At 54.5% G+C, this 22799-nt stretch overlaps 1 protein-coding gene across 18 annotated transcripts in view; it reads left to right on the top strand.

Annotated features, from left to right (window-relative positions):
• Positions 1–22799, top strand: part of PITPNM2 (phosphatidylinositol transfer protein membrane associated 2) — a 159753-nt gene that overhangs the window by 123398 nt on the left and 13556 nt on the right. For 17 of the 18 annotated variants that reach the window (XM_025267759.3, XM_025267755.3, XM_025267753.3 and 14 more), the window contains 9 exons: positions 7172–7386; positions 8444–8565; positions 11581–11808; positions 14420–14728; positions 15683–15778; positions 18480–18584; positions 18756–18826; positions 21648–21895; positions 22514–22703. In XM_025267759.3, coding sequence (XP_025123544.1) covers positions 7292–7386; positions 8444–8565; positions 11581–11808; positions 14420–14728; positions 15683–15778; positions 18480–18584; positions 18756–18826; positions 21648–21895; positions 22514–22703 — 1464 coding nt within the window. In that variant the 5' untranslated portion in view covers positions 7172–7291. Of the gene's footprint in view, positions 1–7171; positions 7387–8443; positions 8566–11580; positions 11809–14419; positions 14729–15682; positions 15779–18479; positions 18585–18755; positions 18827–19095; positions 19251–21647; positions 21896–22513; positions 22704–22799 lie in introns of those variants that run through there. The other variant, XM_044930259.2, reaches the window with a different exon arrangement.

Genomic DNA, 22799 nt, shown 5'->3' with positions numbered 1-22799 from the left:
GCTCCTTGAGGTCTTGGCTAGGGTCCTGCTCAGTGGAGGGTGGAGTCCCATCCCAGCTTCTCTGCCAGCCTCTCGCTCATTCTCGGTGCCCCAGCCCTTTGCCTGGCCTGGCAGCCTTCGTCCCACTTGGGGGACTGATTGTGAACCTGCTTCCCTCCTGGCTCTGGCTCTCCGGGGTACAAGGATGCCTCAGTGCCGCCCCTAGCTAAGCAGGGCCCCATCATGGCAGGGCAGGGGGAGCCCGGCAGGGCCTCCACATCCATTCCGAGTTTGACCCAGAGCACTGCATGGAATGCTTGGCCGGGAAGAGAACAGAAGGCAAACTCAGCCTCTCTGGGGGGCTGTTTGCTTCATGCCTCTTCAGAAGTGCCACTCGATTCCCTCTTGAACCACTTACCCCATAATTATTCCTAGAGAGTGGGGAGAGGCGAGACTAGCATCAGCCCCCCAGCGCCAGGCACTCGGGAGATGGCTCAGCCTGCTCAAGGACCAGCTGATCTGCCAGAGGATCTGTGTGTCCTGTGGCTTCTTCATTCCTCCTTGAGCCGGCAGGGAGCCCTGGCCCACAGCCGGTGGCTCAGCTCTTCTGGGAGGCTGGGGACATCAAGATCCCAGGGGCTGGCTTTCAGCTTCTAGGGTACCCCAGGCTTTTCTGAGTATATAGCCACCTCTGACTCAGGGCTCCTCAAACACCTGCCATCTGTCTGCAGCCCCTGTTTCGAGTTGCTTGTTTTTCAACATCTTTCCTGTAGCTGCAGTTAATGTGAAACGTCCCCAGCATCCTGTGTGTTGCCTCCTACAGCCTCACCGACACCGTCTGCCTCCCAAGGCCAGTCACCTCTCTCCCACTCTGGAATTTATCTTACCCACCTCTGGCCCTGAAGTTCTGGGGGGGGCTCCATCCACTGTGGGGGTGATGGACATGCCCGTTATCTCCACTGCGTGACAGTTTTAGGGGCGTGGACCCACATCACAGCTCAGTGACTGTACCTTTACATATATATGGTTTACTGTTTGTCCGTCATACCTCAATAATGCTGTTAAAAAACTCAGTTGAGGGACTCCCCTGGTGGTCCAGTGGCTAAGAATTCGTGCTCCCAATGCAGGAGTCCTGGGTCCCATCCCTGGTCAGGGAACCAGAACCCACATGCCATAACTAAGACCCTGCACTGCCCAATAAATAAATGAGTAAATATTTCTTTAAAAAAGAAGTTAAATTCACCAGACTCTTCTGTGCCCGGCTGTGGCTGAGGGTTGGGCTACAGAGATGAATGAAAAGCACTTTTTGTGCCTGGGATTGCCTGCAGGGAGACAGATGTGTATGCAGCCCACTGAATAGAGACCAGACCAGTGGGCCTGGGGGCACGGGAACCCGGTGCTCACGTGGGCTTGGGGCCAGTGCTCCAGGAGGGCCTCCTTTCTGAGCTAGGCCTTACGAGGTGGATGGACCATCAAGGAAGGCAGCTTTGTTTCTGCAGAAAGAAGAGCAAGACCATTCATCCATTGCCCAGTGATCCCGCTTGCCAGCTGGGGTGGCAACTAGAAAGAGGCCTGCCTGCTGAACAAACCACCTCCTCCCTGAGGTTGTGAACAAGATGGGCTTACGTGTCACAGTGCCTCGCACCTGCCTGAATGAAATTCAATATACATGTTGTTCACGGTTTCAAAAGAAGAAGAAAAATCAGTCTGTTTGGTGGAGAAAGAGCCTTCCATCCTTGGAGGTGCTCAGCAAAGGGAGGAAGTGATCGGAAGCGGCTTGGCCAGGACCCTGGACAGCTCTGAGAGCTGCCTGATTGGCTGGGGGTTTCTTGGTCTTTGAATCTTTTAAACCCACCCCCTCCCCGCCCCTTCATCCAGGGCTTTTTCTGAACCAGGCTTTTTCTGGGCCAGGTGGCCCAGACTTCTCTCTTGCATACCCCAGGCTCCAGGGATGCGGCAGGGGAGCACAGGAGGAGGGGAAGGTTCTCCACCCAGCCTGTGTGGGTAGAGTAGGCAGGGGGACCCATCAGGTCTCACACTGGGCATCTGTGCCCCTGGGAGCCGGGCCTATCTCTCCTACCTGTCCTTCCATGGTCCCCGGGGGAGGCACCAAGCGCCGCCTGCCCTCCCCTCCACCTCTTCTCCCCTGCCCCAACCCTGGGACCTGGGGTCTGTGCAGCCCCACTAAGGCCAAGCAGGAAGGACCCCCCCAACCCCACCCCCGTCCCTGCTCCCTCTCTGTCCTTCTCTGCCCTCAGATCCCAGCTGGCTGGGCACCTTCAGAGACTCCCTGTGCCCTGGCCCCTCCGACCTGCACATCCTCTTCTCGCTAGCCACCCGGAACCCCAGACCTTCATTCCATGCCCTGGGGCCGTTGTAACAAACCACCGCAAACTAGGTGGCTTAAAGCAATGGAAATGTATTCTCTCAAAGTTCTGGAGGTTAGAAGTTCAAAATCAAGGTGTTAGGGGGCTATGCTCCCTCTGGAGGCTTTGGGAGGCTGGGGAGAATCCTTCCTTGTCTCTCCTAGCTTCTGGTGGTGGCCAACAATGCTCGGCATTTCTCAATTTAAGGCTGTCTCACTGCAGTCTCTGCCTCCATTGTCACATGGCCCCCTGCCCTCTGTGTGTGTCTGTATCCATCTTCCCTGTGTGTGTGTGTGTCTCCGTTTCCTCTTCTTTCTTTCGCTGTGTCAGGTCCCAGTCATGTCACATGGGATCTTCGTTGCATCGCGTGGGTCTTCTGTTGTGGTGCACGGACTCTTTCGTTGCAGCACGTGGGCACAGACTTAGCTGCTCCTCGGCATGTGGGATCTCCTGACCAGGGATCGAACCCCCTTCCCCTGCATTGCAAGGCAGATTCTTAACCACTGGACCACCAGGGACGTGTCCCCCGTTTTATTTTCTCATAAGGATGCCTTATGAGAATGAGAATGAGAAGGATGCCTTCTCATTGAATATTGCTGCTGCTGCTAAGTTGCTTCAGTCATGTCTGACTCTGTGCGACCCCATAGAAGGCAGCCCACCAGGCTCCCCCGTCCCTGAGATTCTCCAGGCAAGAACACTGGAGTGGGTTGCCATTTCCTTCTCCAGTGCATGAAAGTGAAAAGTGAACGTGAAGTCACTCAGTCGTGTCCGACTCTTAGCCACCCCATGGACTGCAGCCCACCAGGCTCCTCCGTCCATGGGATTTTCCAGGCTAGAGTACTGGAGTGGGGTGCCATTGCCTTCTCCGCATTGAATATAGGGGCCACCCTAAATTGTCCAATCCATTTACATTAAGATGACCTCATCTTAACTAATTCCATCCGCAAAGACCCTATTCCCAAGTAAGGTCACAGTTTGAGATTCCAGGTGGACATGGTCTGGCAGGGAGGCTGCAACCCACTACCCTGGGCCTTAGGCAGAGAGGGAGCCCCACCCCCGACTAGGGTTTTGGGAACTGACACCAGGCGGAAGCAGCCTGTCCAGGATGAGAGAAAGGTGATTGCAGGGTTAGGACTACAGTCTCCACTTGCTCAGTAACTGTTTATTAGCACCTCTCTGTGCTGAGGCGTTTTCCTTGAGGTGCCCAATGCCGTGGGTGAGCAGGCCCCGGAATCTAACAGGTCTGAGTTTGTCCCGGCTCTGCCATTTAGTAACTGTAGCCTCGGATGGGTCACTGCCTCTCTGGGCCTCCACCTTCCCATCTGAACATTGGGAGTGAGAGCAGGCCTGCGCCTTTCTCAAGGGGCTGCTGCAGGAACTAAAGGAGAAAGAACATAGCAGGCACTTAGCACAACCACTAATCAACAAGGATGCTGTAAGAGGCGGGAGCTTGGAAGGCATCCAGGAAACGGTTACTGTTTTCATTACAGAATCTGGGCCGCATTCCAGGAGCTCCTTTAAAGAGCAGGGAATGGGCATGTCCCTGCTCTGACCCCTCCTTGGCCTCAATCAGGGTCTTTTTTTTTTTCTGAGGGGGACCCAGTGGCTCTGGACATGGAGATATAGTACATCTTTGTGCCCTAAGAGAGTCGTGCCCAAGGATGAGGCAGTGCTGTTGGGGATGCCTGTGGGCGTGGGTGTGTGCCTGCACTCGGGGTGCGTGCACGTGCCAGCGTGTGCACAGCTGCTGTCCAGGAAGCTGACCGAAGATGACCTTGGTGATGCCAGCATGTTGCCATGGAAACAGATGCTGGGTTTAAAGTCACTAGCACCTTGACCATGAAGGTTTTGTGCAAAAGCAGAAACCCGACCTTTCAGACCCCAGGAAGGACGTTGGAGGCAGAGAGACACTTGGGGGTGACCTAGACGTTCCATCTCTTGGGTAGTGCCTCCAAGGCCCCTTCTCATTCCTTGTGTTTGAACTCTCTGAAATCTTAGTTGAGTGCAGGAGGCAGGGTTGGTTTTTATTTCTTTGTTTGTTTGATTTTATACCAGACTTATTGAGATGTAAGTCCCACACTGCACAATTCACACATTTAAAGTGTACAGTTTAGTGGCTTTTAGCACTTTTCAGAGTTGTGAAATTATCGCAATTTTAGAGCATTTTCATCACCCCATAAAGAAGTCACTCTCCATTATCCCCCAACACCCAGGCAACCAATAATCTACTTTCTGACTCTCTAAATTTGCCTGTTCTAAGCATTTCACAGAAGTGGGGTCATACAGTATATTTCTTTAACTGAACATGTTTTCAGGGTTCAACCATGTAGTAACATGTGTCCGTACTTCCTTCTTTTTTATGGCCATGTCACATTTCATTGTACGGACATAATTTATCAGATGTATTATTTACAAAAACTTTGCTTTCATTCTGTGTTGTCCTTTCACGCTCTTGATAGCATCCCTTGATACACAAAAGTTTCTTTTTTTTTTTTGGCTGTGCCTCATGCCATGCAGGGTCCTAGTTCCCAAACCAGAATCAAACCTGTGCCCCTTGCAGCATAAGCTTGTGCAGTGCCTTAACCACTGGACCATCAGAGAAGCCCCTGTTCTTTCTTAAATTTTGATAAAGCCCAATTTAGATTTTTTTTCTCTGACTGCCTATACTTTGGGTATCATATTTGAAAAACCATTGTCAAATCCAAGGTCATGAAGATTTGCCCTAATATTTTCTCCTAAGAGTTCTATGCTTTTAGTTCTAACAAGTTGGTCTTTGATCTGTTTTGAGTTCCTCTTTATATGTGGTATGGCATTGTGGGCATGTGGATATCTAATTGTCCCAGCAGCATTTGTTGTAAAGACTGTTCCTTCTCCCATTGAATGGTTTTGGCACCCTTGTTGAAAATCAGTAAATATAGTATGTAAATATTGGATTTATTTCTAAACTCTCACTTCCATTACACAGACTTGTCCTATGCCAGTGCTGCACTGTTTTGATTACTATAGTTTTATAGCACTTTTTTTAAAATTGGCCACACCATGGAGGATGTGGGATCTTAGTTTCCTGCTGCTGCTGCTGCTAAGTCGCTTCAGTCGTGTCCGACTCTGTGCGACCCCATAGACGGCAGCCCACCAGGCTCCCCCGTCCCTGGGATTCTCCAGGCAAGAACGCTGGAGTGGGTTGCCATTTCCTTCTCCAATGCATGAAAGTGGAAAGTAAAAGTGAAGTCGCTCAGTCGTGTCCGACTCTTCGCGACCCCATGGACTGCAGCCTACCAGGCTCCTCTGTCCATGGGATTTTCCAGGCAAGAGTACTGGAGTGGGGTGCCATTGCCTTCTCCTGACCAGGGATCAAACCCACATCCCCTGCTTTGGAAGGTGGATTCTTAACCACTGGACTACCAGGGAAGTCCTTATTAGCAAGTTTTGATATGAGAAAATGTGAGCTTTCCAACTTTGTTTTATTTTCAAGATTGTTTTGACTATTTGAGATCCCTCAAAATTCTGTATGAATTTTAGGATCAGTTTTTCCCTTTCTACTGAAAAGGCCATTGGATTTTGATAAGGATTACATTCGACCCACGGATTGCTTTGGGGAGTGTTGACATCTTCACAATATTAAATCTTCCAATTCATATGAACACAGATGTCTTTTCCATTTATTTTAAACCTTCTTTAATTTCTTTCAGTAATGTTTTATAGTTTTCTGTATACAACTCTCGCTCCTCCTTGGTTAAATTTATTCTTAAGTATTTTATTCTTTTGGACGCCATTGTAAATGGAAATGATTTCTTTATTTCCTTTCTGCATTATTTGTTCTTGTGTGTTGATTTTGTATCCTACAACTCCGTTGAATTCATGTATTAGATCTAACAGATTTGGGAGGATTTTAGGTTTTTCTGTGTTTAAGATTGTGTCATTAACAAATTGAGATAGTTTTACTTCTTTCTTTAAAAAAATGTTTTTATTTATTTTATTTTTGGCTGGGCCGGGTCTTGGTTTCTTCAAGGACTTTCTCTAGTTGCAGTTCTTGGACTTACTGCAGTGGCTTCTCCTGTGGAGCATGGGCTCTGGAGCGCAGGCTCAGCAGTTGTGGCTCATGGGCTTTGTTATTCCACTGCATGTGGGATCTTCTGGACCAGGGATCCAACCCATGTTTCCCTTATTTGCAGGCAGAGTCTTTACCACTGAGTCACTAGAGAAGCCCCACTTCTTCCTTTATAAAAAAAATTTTTTTGGCTGCATCGGGTCTTAGTTGCGGCACATGGAATCTTTATTGCAGAATCTGTATTTGCGGCATGCAAACTCTTCGTCGTGGCGTGAGGGATCTACTTCCCTGATCAGAGACGGAACCTGGCACCCTGCAGTGGGAGATTGCAGTGTTAACCACTATGCCACCTGGGAAGTCCCTACTTCTTCTTTCCAATTCGAATGCCTCTTACTATTGCTTTTTCTTGCCTAATTTCTCTGGCTAGAACCTCCAGTACAATGTTGGCTAAAAGGTGAGAAAGCAAGCACCTCCTCCTGACCTTGGGGACGCTTTCAGGCCCAGGAGATTCAGGAGTCAGAACGGAGGAGTTTGCATGTGCAGTACTGGGCTCGGAGAGGGAACCGTGGCCCTTCAGTCTTCTGCATGAATGCTGGGACACGTGGAGCCTTGTAGGGGGAGGTATTTGAGGAGGATGTGTTGAAGTAACCCAAAAGGAGCCAGCCTGGTTGGCCAAAGCCGCCCCTGCCCTGCTGCACTCAGCACCCTCACCTGGGTCTCCCGAGCCTCCCCCCTTCTGCAGAGAGCTTCAGACCCACACGTGCTTTTGTCCCCACAGAAGAAGAGCCGGAACGAGACGCACGGCGAAGGCAGCGGCGTGGAGATCCTGGAGAACCGGCCGTACACAGATGGCCCCGGCGGCTCCGGGCAATACACGCACAAGGTGTACCATGTGGGCATGCACATCCCCAGCTGGTTCCGCTCCATCCTGCCCAAGGCGGCCCTGCGGGTGGTGGAGGAGTCCTGGAACGCCTACCCCTACACTCGAACCAGGTGAGCCTGCCCTCGGCCCCATGTCGCCCTCCCAGGAAGTAACCCAGGGGCATAGATACTGGCGCTGGCCCCCCAGACAGTCTCAGCTGCCTGGCTCCCAGGGAGCTGAGCCTCCATTCTAAGTGGTACCCTGAAGGTTCCCCCTCAGGGGAATAGACAGGAGAGGGCAGGCTATACCTCTAGGTGCCTCCTAGCCTGCCAGTGGGGGGAGCCCAGGAAGGCATGAGTCCAGTGAGGGCCATCTGAGACTCCTTTGCCATCTGGGAAGGCTCAGGGAACACAGACTCACTTTAATGTTTGCCTAGGAATGCAGGACAGTCCACCAGCTGGGAAGAAACAGGAACTGAGGGTAGCCCAGATGGCTCAGAGATTCCCTCCAACCCTGACACCTTCAGCGACTATGATGATATTTTATAACAAGCCATGTTGAGCACGGCTTTCTTTGGATCCCCCTGGGTAGGGGGCACTTTTCACTCTGTGCCCCCCACCCAATATAACTGAGCACTGCTTGATTAGAAGAGAGAGGGGGCCACCCATGTGCTGAACAGGTGGGGTCCCCACGAGTCTTCTGGGGCTTCTTTGTCCAGGTGGGTGAGGGCCTGGAACTTGCTGGGGAATCCATCCAGGTTGTTCACTTCCCAGCAGTACTTTTCTCCTCTGAGCTCATCTCCAGCCAAGAGAGAGAGGCTGTCTCCCTGTTGCCACACCTGGCTTCTTAGGGGACAGGGGAGAGGGTGGCATGTCACACCAAGTGCTGGTCCAGATTCAGCCCATTTGGTACTGTGCCACCTTAACTGCATCCACACCGTATTCGCATCATGCCTCACACGCGTGGACACAGGCTGCCAGCCACTTCCTGCAATGACTCCCCCCCCCTCGTAAGTCCACCCCTCCCGCTGGCCCCAACTTGGACTTGGCTCTTCTTGGCATGCAGTGAAGGTCCAGGAGGACAGAACAGACAGGTCTCACCCACCACTCCAGCCTTCATCCTCCACCCAGCGACCCACGCCCACCCCTCCAAGCCCGGGTCCTGGTGGATACTCTCCTTCCCCCACAGGTTCACTTGCCCTTTTGTGGAGAAATTCTCCATCGACATCGAAACCTTTTATAAAACCGATGCTGGAGAAAACCCCAACGTTTTCAGCCTGTCTCCTGTGGAAAAGAACCAGCTGACAATCGGTAACCGTCCACCCTGATGCTCCCACCCTAGGAGGGCCAGGAGCCCTGCGGGGCCAAGTTCCCAGTTGCCCTGCCCATGGGCCCCTCGATTCTGCCTCTGGTCTCCAGGCCTGGCAGGCTCCAGACCGGCTTCTGTCCTGGGAGGGGAGGTTAGAGTCCAAGCCAGCCTGGTGGGAAGTCGGGGGAGTTGGGGAGGCAGGACAGGTCTCCTTGGCCCCATTTCCCTGATGTGCCCACTGAGGCTAAGTGCTTTTCCACTCAAGCCCCTTCCCTCCATCCCTTTGAGGTGTCCCCATCCCCAGAAATGCACGTGTGCTTGGGAGCCATCTAGGGCTGACAGCCATCGGTGGATGTGGCAGGCCGGGTGGGGGCTGTGCATACAGTGGGGCCTGTGTCCCCTTCATGGTGGGTGGCCTCTCCTCCACTCCCCTCCAGCTGACTACACCGTGCAGGAAATGGGTTCCATTTGTTAAGTCATTTTCAAGAGAGGCCTGAGGGACGTCCTTGGCAGTCCAGTGGTTGAGACTCTGCGCTCCCAATGCAGGGGACACGGGTTCACTGGTTGGGGAATTCAGATCCCACATGCTGTATGGCATGGCCTGAAAAGAAAAAAGAAAAAGAGAAGCCAGAAATCAGGGTTTTCATGTGAAATCTCCCAGTTCCTCAAGGTTGACAAATATTTTTAAAATCTTTGTATACCAGCCAGACAAAACACATCAGTGGACCAGCTGCACCTTGACAGCCCCCAGGCCCCTAGGAATGAGCCATTGTGGGTCTCAGACGGGTGTTGGAGGGGTGGTGATGACCCTCAGCCACCCTCGGATGCCGAGATGGCTTTTCCCTGGGACTCCTCCCTCCTGCCCGAGCTTTTAGGCCCCACTGGGGTTTGGGAGATGCATCAGCTTGCTAGAATCATCAGAACAGGGTACCACAGACTTAAGGGCTTAAAGAAACAGATGCTTAGTGTCTCACGATTTTGGAGGTCAGAGTCAAGGTCAAGGTGTTGGCAGGGTTGACTGCTTCTGAAGTCCCTGAGGGAGAATCTGTTTGGGGTCTCTCCCTTAGCTCTTTTTAAATTTTAAATATTTATTTATTTGACTGCATCATGTCTTAGTTGCAGCATGCAGGATCTTTTATTGCAATGCATGGTTTCTCTAGTTGCAGCACATAGGCTCCAGAGCAAGAGGGCTTAGTAACCCCGTGGCATCTTAGTTCCCCAACCAGGGATCAAACCCATGTCCCCTGCATTGGAAGGTGGATTCTTAACTGCTGGGCCTCCAGGGGAGTTCCCCTAGCTTCCTGTGGCTGCTGGCAGTCTTTGGTGTTCTTTGGCCTGTAGACACTCCACCCCAATCTCTGCCTTTATCTTTACATGGTGTTCTGTCCGTGTTCAAGTCTATATTCACATTTCTCCTTTTTCTTTTTTAATTGAAGTATACTTGATTTAAAATATTGTGTTAGTTTCAGGTGTTGTGTTTTTTTTTTTTAATTGAGCCAAATCTCTCCTTTGTTGCAATGTGGGAGACCCAGGTTCAATCCCTGGATCAGGAAGATCCCTTGGAAAAGGGAATGGCTACCCACTCCAGTGTTTCTGCCAGGAGAATCCATGGACAGAGGAGCCTGGCGGGCTACAGTCCATGGGGTCACAAAGCGTCCGACCACGACTGCGGAACTAAAACTTTTACTGCTTTCTCCTTTGCATAACCATGCTGGTTAGATTAGGTGCCCTCCTTCTGATGACTTCTTTCAAGACCCTGTCTCCAAATAAGGTCATATTCTGGGGCCGACATATGCGTTTGCCAGGGGACACACTCTACCCGTAACAGGAAGGAAGGGCCCAGGCCCTCTGACAGCTTTTGTCTGGCCAGCTGCAGGCTCTCCCCGGAGGCCTCCCGTCATGGTTCACGTCCCAGCCCTCCTCTTGGTGGCCGTTGCCTGCCCCAGTGCACCGTGCATGTGGTCTACTCCGGGAAGGATGTAAATCCCCTCCACTGTCTGCTGCCCTCGGGCTGCTCTGACCCCTTGCCTGTTCCAGTGGGGCTGATGTCTTCCTCTGTAAACCACAGCCCAGACCCGGTGCCAGGAAGATGAGACAGCCAGGGCCCGGGCCCGGCAGAGCCCCACCAAGTGCCATCGTCCCCACACCTCTGAAAGGAGGTTCTCTGAGCTACAAGCCCCGTCCTAGGTTCCTCCTCACCAAGTGTGCACACCGCCCCATCTGACACACGCATACCACAGGAGCCAGCCCAGCGAGATGGTTTTGACTTGGGGGAGGAGGCATTTGACCAGAGGTCATTCTTCCCAGAGTCACTGTCACCCCCCTTCCCCGAATCAGGTCTTACCAGCCCCCAGTCCTGTTTCCCCAGCGCCCAGCACATCCTGGACTGGCTCATGCCCAACACCTCCCTCTGGGCCCTTCAAACGTGGTTTCTGGACTCCTCCTGCTGTCTGTCTGGGAAGGGCTTCCTAGCAGACCAGCCACCTTCAGGGTGCCTGGCGAGTGATGGCTGATGAGTCCAGCTGCATCCCCGTCACCTCTCACCACGCAAACACTCTGGTGGTTCCCCAAACTGCCCCACTTCTGGGTCAAGAGTCACACTCTGGGACGTTCTCCGCCTCACAGTTCTGCGCCTGTGGCTGAAATGCCAGCTTGTCCTCTTTTACTCTCCCCCGCCCCATCCCACATCCTCCATGGAAATTCATCTTCCCCACCCGTGCTCCTCCAGCTCATCACCTGATTTATGCGCTTTGGCAACAGTGCACAAAGCAGGGGTTTTGCTGAAATGATTTGAAAAGACAACAAGGAAAGACACAGGTCCTGAGGTCGGGGGAGCTCGGGGATCAGAGTGGTCCAGAGCAGCATCTCCACTCCCATGTGGGGCCCTGGGACACATCCAAGCCTGGGGTCCTGCCGAGATTCGGGGATGGCAGGGACATGGGAGAGGAGACTGGAAAGGGAGGGGTGGGGTAGAGGTTGGGGCCGAAGGGGTCACGCACAGGGGGGTCTCCTCGTAGATTTCATCGACATTGTCAAGGACCCCGTGCCCCCCAATGAGTATAAGATGGAAGAGGACCCCAAGCTGTTCCACTCGACCAAGACCCAGCGGGGGCCCCTATCGGAGAACTGGATTGAGGAGTACAAGCAGCAGGTGTTCCCCATCATGTGCGCCTACAAGCTCTGCAAGGTGGAGTTCCGCTACTGGGGCATGCAGTCCAAGATCGAGAGGTTCATCCACGACACAGGTGAGGGTGCCGGCCTCTCCCTCTGTGTCCCTCCATCCGCCTGCTGCACCCCCCCCCCGCCCCCGCATCTGCCTGGGACTCCAAGTTTCTGTTACTCTGGGCAGGTGACCCCAGGGCCCATGTGCAGCATCCCACCTGGTTTACCTTGACCACACAAACACTTGTTGAGCACCTACTGAAGACAGGCAGTGTGTGTCCTGCCCCAGACGCTCTGGACTAGCTGGAGTTTCTAACATGTGGTGCCCACCCCCATGGGGTGTAACGCCTCCTTCCTGCTGTTCATGGCACCTCTTGGCACCCTGGGGCCAGACCCCAGGCCCTGCACCAGTGCTGCCTCCTGCTTTGGGTTGAAAGTCCCAGCAGACAGCGGCTTGGCCATCCTCTGGTCCTCACACCCATACTGGCCTGGCCTGGAGCAAGTGCCCAGGGAACAGAGGACCAACAGATGACTGGGGGCTCCTGGCACAGCTAGAGCTGACCCAGGGTCCTCCCCGCCCTAGAGCTACCTCGGCTCCTTCCATGTCCCCCAGGTCAGGGTAGGGGTCAGTGCCCAGGGCCTGGTCTTAGCCCCGAGGCTCATGATCCAGGGCAGCACCCAGGCGACAGCCATTGACTCCCAGAGTAAGGGTGACTGTAGCCCTGAGCAGGGTCACAGCACGGCTGGTGACACCTCACAACTGTCACATTGGCTCTCCCTGGCCCAGCAGGGTGGCCACTGTCACTCCCCGCCTCCCCCTTGATTGCACAGGGCCAGTCCTGGGTGTGACCCCAAATCTTCTGGCCCATCTGTCCTTGTCCAGACATAACGTGGCATCAGACAGTCTGTCCACCATTAGTGCTGGCTGGCCCTGAGGGTGGTGTTCCTGAGGCCGTAGCCTGGGGCCTGGGAGCACCCTCCCAGGAACAGAGGGTGAGAGGGAGTTCCTTCTAGGCAGACGTTTGGGATTGAGGGATTTAGAAAGGACAGCAGGGGAGACAGAGCGGCCTGAGCGAGTCCAGGAAGGGGGAATCAGGAGCAAGGGTCGCCGGAGACCAGCCTGGGGACAAGCAAGGACTGGGCTACCCGGGAAGCCGCTCAGTTTTCTGTAGGAAAGCGGGCGGAGGATCCAGTGACAACCCTCCTGGGTCTGCCCCACCCCCTGGGAGAAACTCAAATGCACGTTCTGGAATGTTCAGAGCAGCAGGTTTGTAAAAGCAAAATGGACAAACAGTGAAAGTGAGCCAAAGGCCCATTGGCAGGAGAAGGAATAAATAAAATGTGGTATTTCAAACAAATAAAAATCGACCGCACAGCAACAAACCAGAAACTCACCCAGAAAAGCCAGTGGCGGAAAAATAACGTGCAGCATGACACATACATGTAAATGTCAACAACATGTAGACCAACCCAACATCTTGTATAGAAAAACATGGAAAGAAGAGCAAATGATAAACACAGAACTCAGGATGGACCCTTACGGGGTGGGAGGGTGATGGTGGGGTCCGTGTTGCTGGTCACTTCTGCTCCCTTGAAGAATGATGTGTGTGTCGGGGGGGAGCCGAGGTGATTTATTTCTTCTTAATGTTTTTTTAAGCAGCTTATTGAGGCCTAATTTTGCATTTGTTGTAAGAGAAGTTTGAGTTCCGTAAGTTTGAGTGTATTTGCAGAGTAGTGCACATAGTTCTAGAACATTCCACCCCCCCAGAGTCTTTCCCAATCACCCCCACTCTCATCCTCACCCAAGGCAGCCCCCATCTGCTCCCTGTGCTCGTGGTTCTTCTGTTCTTTATACCTTTAAAGTATCTTATTTTCTGCCTTCTATGTATAAGATATTCCTGTATGTTTTTATCCTGTTTTATTTTATTTTATATTTGTTTATGTGGCTGTGCTGGGTTGTAGTTGCAGCACATGGAAACTTCAGTCTTCCTTATGGCACATGGGATCATTTAGTCACAGCATTCAATCTCTTAGTTTCATAATGTGGGATCTAGTTCCCTAACCAGGGATTGAACCTGGACCCCTTGCATTGGGAGCTCAGTTTTAGCCACTGGGCCACCAGGGAAATCCCTATCATGTTTTATATGCGTATGTATTTATTTTAAAAAGAAAGGACCAGCACTTCCCTCGTGGCCCATTGATTAACACTCCGTGCTTCCAATACAGGGGACAGGGGTTCGATCTCTGGTCGGGGAACTAAGATCCCACATGTCACATGGCGTGGCCAAAAGTTTTTTTAATAAAAAAAAATAAAAACAAATTAAAAGTGAATTTCAAAAAAGAAAGGACCAACCTGCTTCAAACTTAAGCTTGATTTTTCTGTGGGAAATTTAAGAGAGGCACACTAGACCAGATAGGAAACACTCAGGGAGCCCTCCTCCAGCTCCCCTTGAGGGAGGAGACCCCCTGCCCCAGTTACAGAGCCACTATGAACTCGGGAGGCCGTCTATAAACTGGATCCCTCATTTGCACATGGGAAAATGAACCTGGGGGTTGGAGAGACAGTGGCTTGCTGGAGGCCAAGCAGTGGGTATGGAGCAGAGCCTGACCCGCAGCCTGGGGTGCCTCCCAGCCGAGGGTCCCCGGGAGACTCTGACACAGGCCTGTTTGTCTTCCCTGCACCCCTGCCCCTAGGCCTGCGGAAGGTGATGGTGAGGGCCCACCGGCAGGCCTGGTGCTGGCAGGACGAATGGTACGGGCTGAACATGGACAACATCCGGGAGCTGGAAAAGGAGGCCCAGCTCATGCTGTCCCGCAAGATGGCCCAGTTCAATGAGGAGGACAAAGGGGCCGTGGAGCTGGCCAAAAATGAGGCTGCCCAGGACCAGGCCTCTGGGGAGCCCTCCCAGCCCAGCAGCAGTGGTGGGGAGCCCCTGGCGGGCAGGGGTCTGAAGAAGCAGTGGTCCACATCCTCCAAGTCATCTCGGTCATCCAAGCGGGGAGGTGAGCACCCTGCGACCATGCTGTGGGGTTCCCCCCGCTACTCGTCCACACCAGTGACCACCCCTCAGGGCAGCTCCCATCCCAGGGCAGCTGTGGGGCGTTCTAACACTGAAGGTGGTCTGCTGCTTTCGGATCCAAGGCTACACCTGTAGGGAGTCAGAACCAGTCACCTCTTCGTAGCCTCTGCTGCAGAGTAAAGCCCAGGGCGACCCCCAACCCTGGCAGGTTCCCCCAGACTCACCCACATAGCCCCGGGCAGACAGGCAGGCTGGCCACATGTGAACCCCGCTCCCAGCCCCTCGTAGGACCCGGTTGGCTGCAGCTCTGAGGAGCCAGGCTTCCGAGGCAGAGAGGAGAGAGGTCTGGGGTGGGGGATACACCCAGCATACCCAGGAGGGGCTTCTGCCAAAGGACCTTGAAAGCCTTCAGATACTGAGAAAATCCTTTCTCTGAAACTGATGTGAAAGTGCAATGGCTAGTGGGAAAACTCAGGGTATTTTGTGTAAAATACCAGGAGTCCCCCTCTATGCCTGCAAATCCAGTTTTTCCTACGCCAGGCTTGTTTGTCCTGTGCTGAAGGGATCCAGGGAAACACATACACTGTACCTTTAATCTCACTCCCCACCACTGCCCAGCCTCCCTACCTATCAGCGTCACTGTGGCAGTCTAAGGGGCTCGCTCCTGGGCCAGCCAGGTCAGGGGCACACGAGTGGACCCCAGCCCGGGTGGCTGCACATCCTGGCCTCATACCCAATACCCTCCCCACTCCATGTCCTCACGGGACAGGACCTCGCTGTGCCAGGTGGGCTGGGAGGTGAGCCAGGGCCACCCTGCCCTCACTCCATCCCCTCTGAGCCCTCCTGGCCCCGCTCCAGCGTCATCGCACCTGCCCGCTTCCGCCTGCTCTTCCCGGGGCAGCCAGGTCCTCAGTCGGTCTGCGGTTTTGCCTTCCAGCGAGTCCTTCCCGCCACAGCATCTCGGAATGGAGGATGCAGAGTATCGCCCGGGACTCAGACGAGAGCTCGGACGACGAGTTCTTCGATGCTCATGGTAGGTGGGCACCCTGGAGCGCACCGGTCTTCCCAAGAGAGGGAGGGGTGGGATCTGAAAGGGTTGGTGGGGATGCAAGTCATGATGGGAATTACCCGTGGAAAGTTCTGGGTGAACAGCAGGGCATCAGGGGCGGAGGCAGGATAAGATGAGGTCACCAGGAGTCTGGGCTCTCATACCCTAACCCTGATATCAGGATGTGCCCTGGATCTGGCGGGTAGGGACTGTTCTCTCAAACCCCCCAAAACAAATTTACAATCATACAGGGACATTTTTTCCATTGTTGTTGTTCAGTCAGTCAGTTGTGTTCGACTCTGCCACCCCACGGACTGCAGCACCTCAGGCTTCGAGGTCCTTCACCATCTCCTGGAGTTTGCTCCGACTCCTGTCCATTGAGTTGGTGATGCCATCCAACCACCTCATCCTCTGCCGAATTTAACTCCCTAAGGGAATTCCCTGGCGGTCCAGTGGTTAGGACTTGGTGCTTTCATTGCCGAGGGCGTGGGTTCAATCCCTGGTCAGGGAACTAAGATCCTGCAAGCTGTGTGGCACAATCAAAAAAAAAAAAAAAATTCCCTCAGAAGCTTACGAAAGTGTAACTTCTGATTTTCTAATTTTTTGTAATTACTGTCTTTTCATGATTAAATTAACACACGTGTAATTCAGAAACCTCAAAAATGCGAAGAAGCAGAAAATACGTAAAGAGCCCCTTTTCCCACGAATCTCAGAACAAGCACAGCAAGAAAACAGCCAGATGAATCACCCACCTGTGCTGGGAAGATGCAGGGCCTAAACAGCCTTCCTTCATACCTTGGTTGTTCCTCTCAAGGAAGTAAGAGGGGCTGGCAGGCAAGTTCAAGGAGATGGATTTGCAGTTCACAAGGCAGGACACGGGCTCAGAAAGGGACAGGTACTTGCCCACGGGCCCGCAACAGGGCAGAGGCAGGTTTGGCCCCTGCCAAACCTGGAAGGCAGGGTGGGGGGACTTGGTACAGGAGCCAAGTGGCCCCTGAGCTGGCCTCTCCACTGGGGCCTCCCCGAGAGTAGGGAGTGGGTATGGGGCATCCCACACTCCCACTCTCCCCTCCAGCCAGGCCAAAAGGCTAAGCCCTTCCTGGCTCTGTGTCCCTGACATGAGGGAAAGACACAGGAAGAGTTTTAGAAAAATCTGGAAAAGAGGAGAGACAGCAGAGCAGGAGATGTCACTGCTGCAGCGTCCTGAGGAAACCGTCCCAGTGACCCAGGGAGGAGGGACCAGCACATACATGCCAGGGTCCATACAACCGCTTCCTACCCAGGGGTCACGGGGATACGTTCTCAGGAAAGCAGACACAAGACTCATGGGTGGAATTGTTCACAGCAGCGCTTCTCACTAAGCTATCCTTTTGTGGACATTAAAAACAGTCAGGAACATTATGGAGAAACAAACTGAAGTCCATCCATATGACGGACTATGACTCAGGCATGAAAAGGGATGAAGCACTGACACGTGGTTGAATCTTAAAAATACCGTGTGGGGACTCCCCTGATGGCCCGGTGGCTAAGACTTTAAGCTCCCAGTGCAGAAGGCCCAGGTTTGATCCCTGGTCAGGGACCTAGATCCCACATGCTGCAACTAAGAGTTCGCATGCTGCCACTAAAGATCCCATGGGCGGCAACTAAGATCCGGAACAGCCAAATAAATAAATACTAAAAAAAAAAAAAAGTATTGGAGAAGACTCTTGAGAGTTCCCTGGACAGCAAGGAGATCCAACCAGTCCATCCTAAAGGAGATCAATCCTGAGTATTCATTGGAAGGACTGATGCTGGCTGAAACGCCAATACTTTGGCCACCTGATGTGAAGAACGGACTCATTTGAAAAGACCCTCCTGCTGGGAAAGATTGAAGGCGGGAGGAGAAGGGGACAACAGAGGATGAGATGGTTGGATGGCATCACCGACTCAATGGACATGAGTTTGAGTAAGCTCCAGGAGTTGGTGATGGACAGGGAAGCCTGGCGTTCTGGAGTGCATGGAGTCACAAAGAGTTGGAGACGACTGAGCAACTGAACTGAAAAAAATACAAAAACCCCACCATGTGAAGTGGAAGAAGCCAGACACAAAAGGCCGCATACTGTAGGTACCATGTGTGGAAAGTCCACCAGCAGTTGCCAGGGGCTGGGAGAGGGGGGCTGGGGCATGCTTGCTAATGGGGACAGGTCTCCGTGTGGGGAGATGGAGGAGCTCTGGGACCAGATAGAGCTAGTGGTTGCACAGCATTCTGAGTGGACTAAGTGCTACTTGAAAATGGTTAAAATAGTGAGTTTTATGTTCAGTGAATGTTACCACAATTTTTAAAAAAAAATCAAGCAGACAGCAATGAGAAGCCAGCACACCGCAACTAGAGTTAGCCCTTGCTCTCCACAACTAGGGAAAACCCACATGTAGCACCAAAGACCCAGCATAGCCAATAATAATAATAATAACAAACCAAAAACATCAGGCAGAAGTCCTGTGAGAAGGTGGCCATGTGTCCATCCTGTTAAGGAAGAGAGACCACAGAACTGAGTGGGGAGGGGCACACGGGCCATAGAAGCATGGGGGCCCCCGGACTGGCCACTCCCAGGCCCTCCGCCACTGGAAGCCGGGCCTCCCAGTGACCGACACCACCCCGGTCCCCACCCTTGATCGAGGCGCTGAAGCCCCTCTCTTTCCTTCCCAGAGGACCTGTCTGACTCAGAGGAAATGTTCCCCAAGGACATCACCAAGTGGAACTCCAACGATCTCATGGACAAAATCGAAAGCCCTGAGCCAGAGGACTCACAGGGTAACCAGCTGGGGGCAGCAGGGCCTGGGGAGGGCAGCTAAGTGGACCAAGCCCCTCCTCCCCGAAAAGGAGCACCCAGCCACCCGGGGGGACTGAGGGGGCTTGCAGGTCATGGTCACAACCTCTGTCTGGTGTTGTCTGCTCACAGCACCCACCGCTTCTGTGTTGCAGATGGTCTGTATCGCCAGAGCACCCCCGAGTTCAGGGTGGCCTCCAGCGTGGAGCAGCTGAACATCATCGAGGTGAGTTCCGAGGTGGCAGAGGGCCAGGGCCGCGGGGGCCAGGGGCCAGGGCGCCAAGGACCGGTTCCCAAGGGGGCAATGGAGGCAGAACTTGGCACCCACAGCCTCACGTCCACTCTGGCCTGGGCACCACTGGAGAGAGGCCTGGACCCACCCCCTCTGAAGTCCCTGACAACCAGTAGGGTCTGCTCCAGTAGGACAGCTCCCCCAAGGAAGGCCTTGCCCTGCTCCAACCCTGGAGACTAAAATGAGAAACTTGTAAATTCCAGATCAAAAATAAGATCTTCACTTTGTGCTCAACCTGTCTGAAGTCCCTGAAGAAAAAAAGATGGAAGGGGAGGAAACGAAAGTCACCTAGGCAGAAGTGATGTGGCTGGCCGTGGCCGCCCTACTCTCAGTGTGCAATAAAGCTGTCTTGGTAGAGTGCCTGTGTCCGCTTTGGGGGTTCTTTGCACGGAGCTCACGCCCCTTCTGCTCCTCCACCTGCGGGCCGTCAGAGCTGTTTGCGTTCGGGCAGGAGCCGGAGTGGAGCGGGGTCACCGTGCTGCTCTGGCCTCTAGCTGCCCAAGGTGGAGATGATACCCCTGGGGACTCAGGACCCCTGGGGAGTTTGGACTAGGGGTTGGGGGGGGGCATCCACACTGCCCTCTCCTCTTGGGGTTCTCTTTGAGGTCCAAGGTTGAAGCAGGCTTTTCTAGAAGGGTAACTGGGACAAGGGGCGTTGATTTCCAGTTGCCAGTTAATGGCAATGAAGCAAAGCGAACCCCCTCCTCCCCTTTGGTGCACACAGCTCTGACAGCCGCCTCCCCCCCACCGCCCAGGAGGGGCAGAAGGGGCCTCGGGCTCTGGATCTGCCTGCGGATGCGCATTTTGGCCCAGCACCAGTTCTGGAGTACTGCCATCCTCAGTCGGATCCCTTTGCTTGCAACAGCCCCCAAACCAGAGCTCCTCTCCCAACCTCAGGGAAGGAGGACGGCTTTACGGAGCCACTGATGGGGCCCTCCTGGCTCCCCAGAGCTGGCTCCCAGGCCCTGCCTCCCGAGGGCTCTGTTCCCACTAGGGTTCGAGTCTCAGGCAGGGCATGCCCTGGTAGAAAGCAGTTTGCACAGGAGGAAAGTTGTGTCTCGGGCTGGTCAGTGCTGGGTCCTGGCAGCCAGGCCCAGGCAGGCTCCCCTCACTGCCCAGCCCTGCCCATCCCAGGTGACTAGGGGTATGTCTGGGTGACCAGGAGGCTGCTCAAATATATTCCTTCCATGAGCCCCTCGCCTGACTGTATTGATTAATCCTTGAGACCATCGGGCAGCCAATGACCCCACCATGCCTCAGGCCATGAGTTCATTCCCTCCCAGGCCCAGCAGCCGTGTGCAGCCCTCAGAAGAGACAGGAGTTGGACCCAAGCTCTGCTGGGCGTGCGTTCCTGCCTAGGCCCCAAGGCCCATGACTGGCTGATGACCAGGCCCCTCCTGGGGATTGATGCAACCCAGTCTTATTTCCTCTCTGGGCCGAGGACCGCCCGCCCATCAGCCTTCCTCTCACCCAAAGCCCTCTGCTGCTCAAAGGCTCCCAGTCTAGCCCGATCTGTCCCTGTGGCCTCACTGGTTGCTGGGCTCAGCGCCCGCGCTGCCCACCCCTCTCCTGGGCTCTGCATTGACACTTGGGTCCTGCTGCTGCCCACTCCTGCCAGCCGATGGCCCAGTTCAGGGCCAGCTGACCCCCAAGGGCCCTCCAGATGGCTTCAGCCCCTTGTTCTGTCTTGCTGGTTCCTTAGGGAGAGGCCCCTCTCTTCAGCTCCCTTCCCCGACCCCCACACTCACTGATATCACATGTGCATGGCGAGTACTCAGCAGTGGCTCCTCTTGGGCTCTGGCCTCCCACAGTCACACACCAGGAGTTGGGGGCGGGGTGAGGCCCCTGAACTGGGATTACAGCCTGGGGTAGGAGAAGAGCACTGAGCTGGTGGTAGAAGCTCTGGGTTCCAGTCCAGCTTGGCACTGACATGCTGTGTGACCTTAGATAAGTCCCTTGGCCTCTCTGGGCCACCTCGTCTCGAAATGGAACAGTTGGATATATGCAAGTCTCACTTGGACCTCACAAGCAGGGCTGAGCAGCAAGAAGTGGGAGCATGACTCCTCACAAATGGTGGGGGTGGGGGGTGGTTTCAGATAGAGATACCTGCGTTGCCCTCTCTGTTCTAAGGTGCTGGGGCTCTACCTCTGCTGGGACATCTCTGCTCTTGAGGACCTTGGTCTTAGAGTCTGGGAATGGCGGGGCCTGGAGGCCATAGTCCAGGGACAGCCCGTATAGATAGAATGAGAGCTCAGTGCTGTTGGCAGAGCAGCCAGGCTGAGTCCCTGACCCCAGCCCCTCTTAAGTGAGTCTGTGACCGTCCAATGCCTGGACACAGACACACGGAGGGCAGGTTGACCCCAAAGGCCCGCACTGGACTGAGCTTCTGCCTCCTCCGCAAGGCCAGAAGCCCCAGAAACCCCTGTCTGGGCCCCCTTGATGGGAAGTGGAGTTTGTGCTTTGGGTGGAATAGACCCCTCTCTCCATGTCCTCTGTACCCTGGTCAGGTCGGCGGCCAGGAGCTGGGCTGCAGGCAGAGAGGACGGACGGGGAGGAGCAGCTGGCCTCCCCCACCAGGGGAAGGGCTTGAGGCATCGGGCACCAGGCCCCAGAGCAGAGGAACTGAGATCGGGGTTTTCAGAGGGTGTGATTGGGCCTCAACAGGCCTCTTTCCCTAGCATGACAGAAGCTTCGGCCCGGGCACAGAGCTGAGTTCCCAGGGAGTTGACCCCCACCAACCCCCCCACCCACACAGGACGAGGTCAGCCCTCCACTGGCCGCACCGCCCTCCAAAATCCACGTGCTGCTGCTGCTGTTGCACGGAGGCACCATCCTGGACACGGGCGCCGGGGACCCCAGCTCCAAGCAGGGAGACGCCAACACCATCGCCACGGTGTTCGACACCGTCATACGCGTGCACTACCCCAGCGCCCTGGGCCACCTCGCCATCCGCCTGGTGCCCTGCCCGCCCATCTGCTCCGATGCCTTCGCCCTCGTCTCCGAGTGAGTGTGTAGGCTCCACTCCTCCCCTGGCCCCGAGGGTCAGAGACTGCCCCACCTAATATTGGGACCATGGTCCCGTCATCCAATCCAGCTGTCTAACTTGTTCTGTTGGGAGGCAGCAAACCCATGCAAGATGGCTGAGGTTAGAGTGTGTTAGTCGCTCAGTCATGTCCAGATCTTTGCGACCCCATGGACTGTAGCCTGCCAAGTTCCTCTGTCCATGGAATTCTCCAGGCAAGAATACTGGAGTGGGTAGCTGTTCCCTTCTCTGGGGGAATCTTCCCAACCCAGGGATTGAACCTGGGTCTCCTGTATTGCAGGCGGATTCTTTACCGTGTGAGCCACCAGGAGGATACAGGGGGGTTAGAGTTTGGGGCCCAAAGCTGAGCCTCAGTCTCTGCATCTGTGATATGAGAATGCTGCCCTGCCTCTGAGATTACTCCCCAGCCCTGTTCCCCAGGCCTGGCCTGGAAGCATCCCCACGTGGTTTGCTGAGTCAGGGCCGAGGCTCTCAGGGTGTCAGGCAGCTCCAGCTCTGATGTTCGGGACAGAGGCGAGGGGGCCCCCTGGGCGGAACTGAAGCCACCTGCTCTCTCCTGACGGGTTCCCTTCCCCCAGCCTCAGCCCCTACAGCCACGACGAAGGCTGTCTGTCCAGCAGCCAGGACCACATCCCCTTGGCCGCCCTGCCCCTGCTGGCAACCTCCTCACCCCAGTACCAGGAGGCCGTTGCCACAGTGATTCAACGAGCCAACCTCGCCTACGGGGACTTCATCAAGTCCCAGGAGGGCGTGACCTTCAACGGGCAGGTGAGTTGTGGGGTGGGAGAAGGGGAGATAGAAACCCCTGCAGGGTGGACTGGCCTGGTCCTCCGGCCCAGGGCTCTCCCCAGCCAGCACCCCAGC

The sequence above is a fragment of the Bubalus bubalis genome, chromosome 17 (genome assembly GCF_019923935.1).
Source record: "Bubalus bubalis isolate 160015118507 breed Murrah chromosome 17, NDDB_SH_1, whole genome shotgun sequence".
Taxonomy (NCBI): Eukaryota; Metazoa; Chordata; class Mammalia; order Artiodactyla; family Bovidae; genus Bubalus; species Bubalus bubalis.
This window is presented reverse-complemented; position numbering and strand designations above follow the sequence as displayed.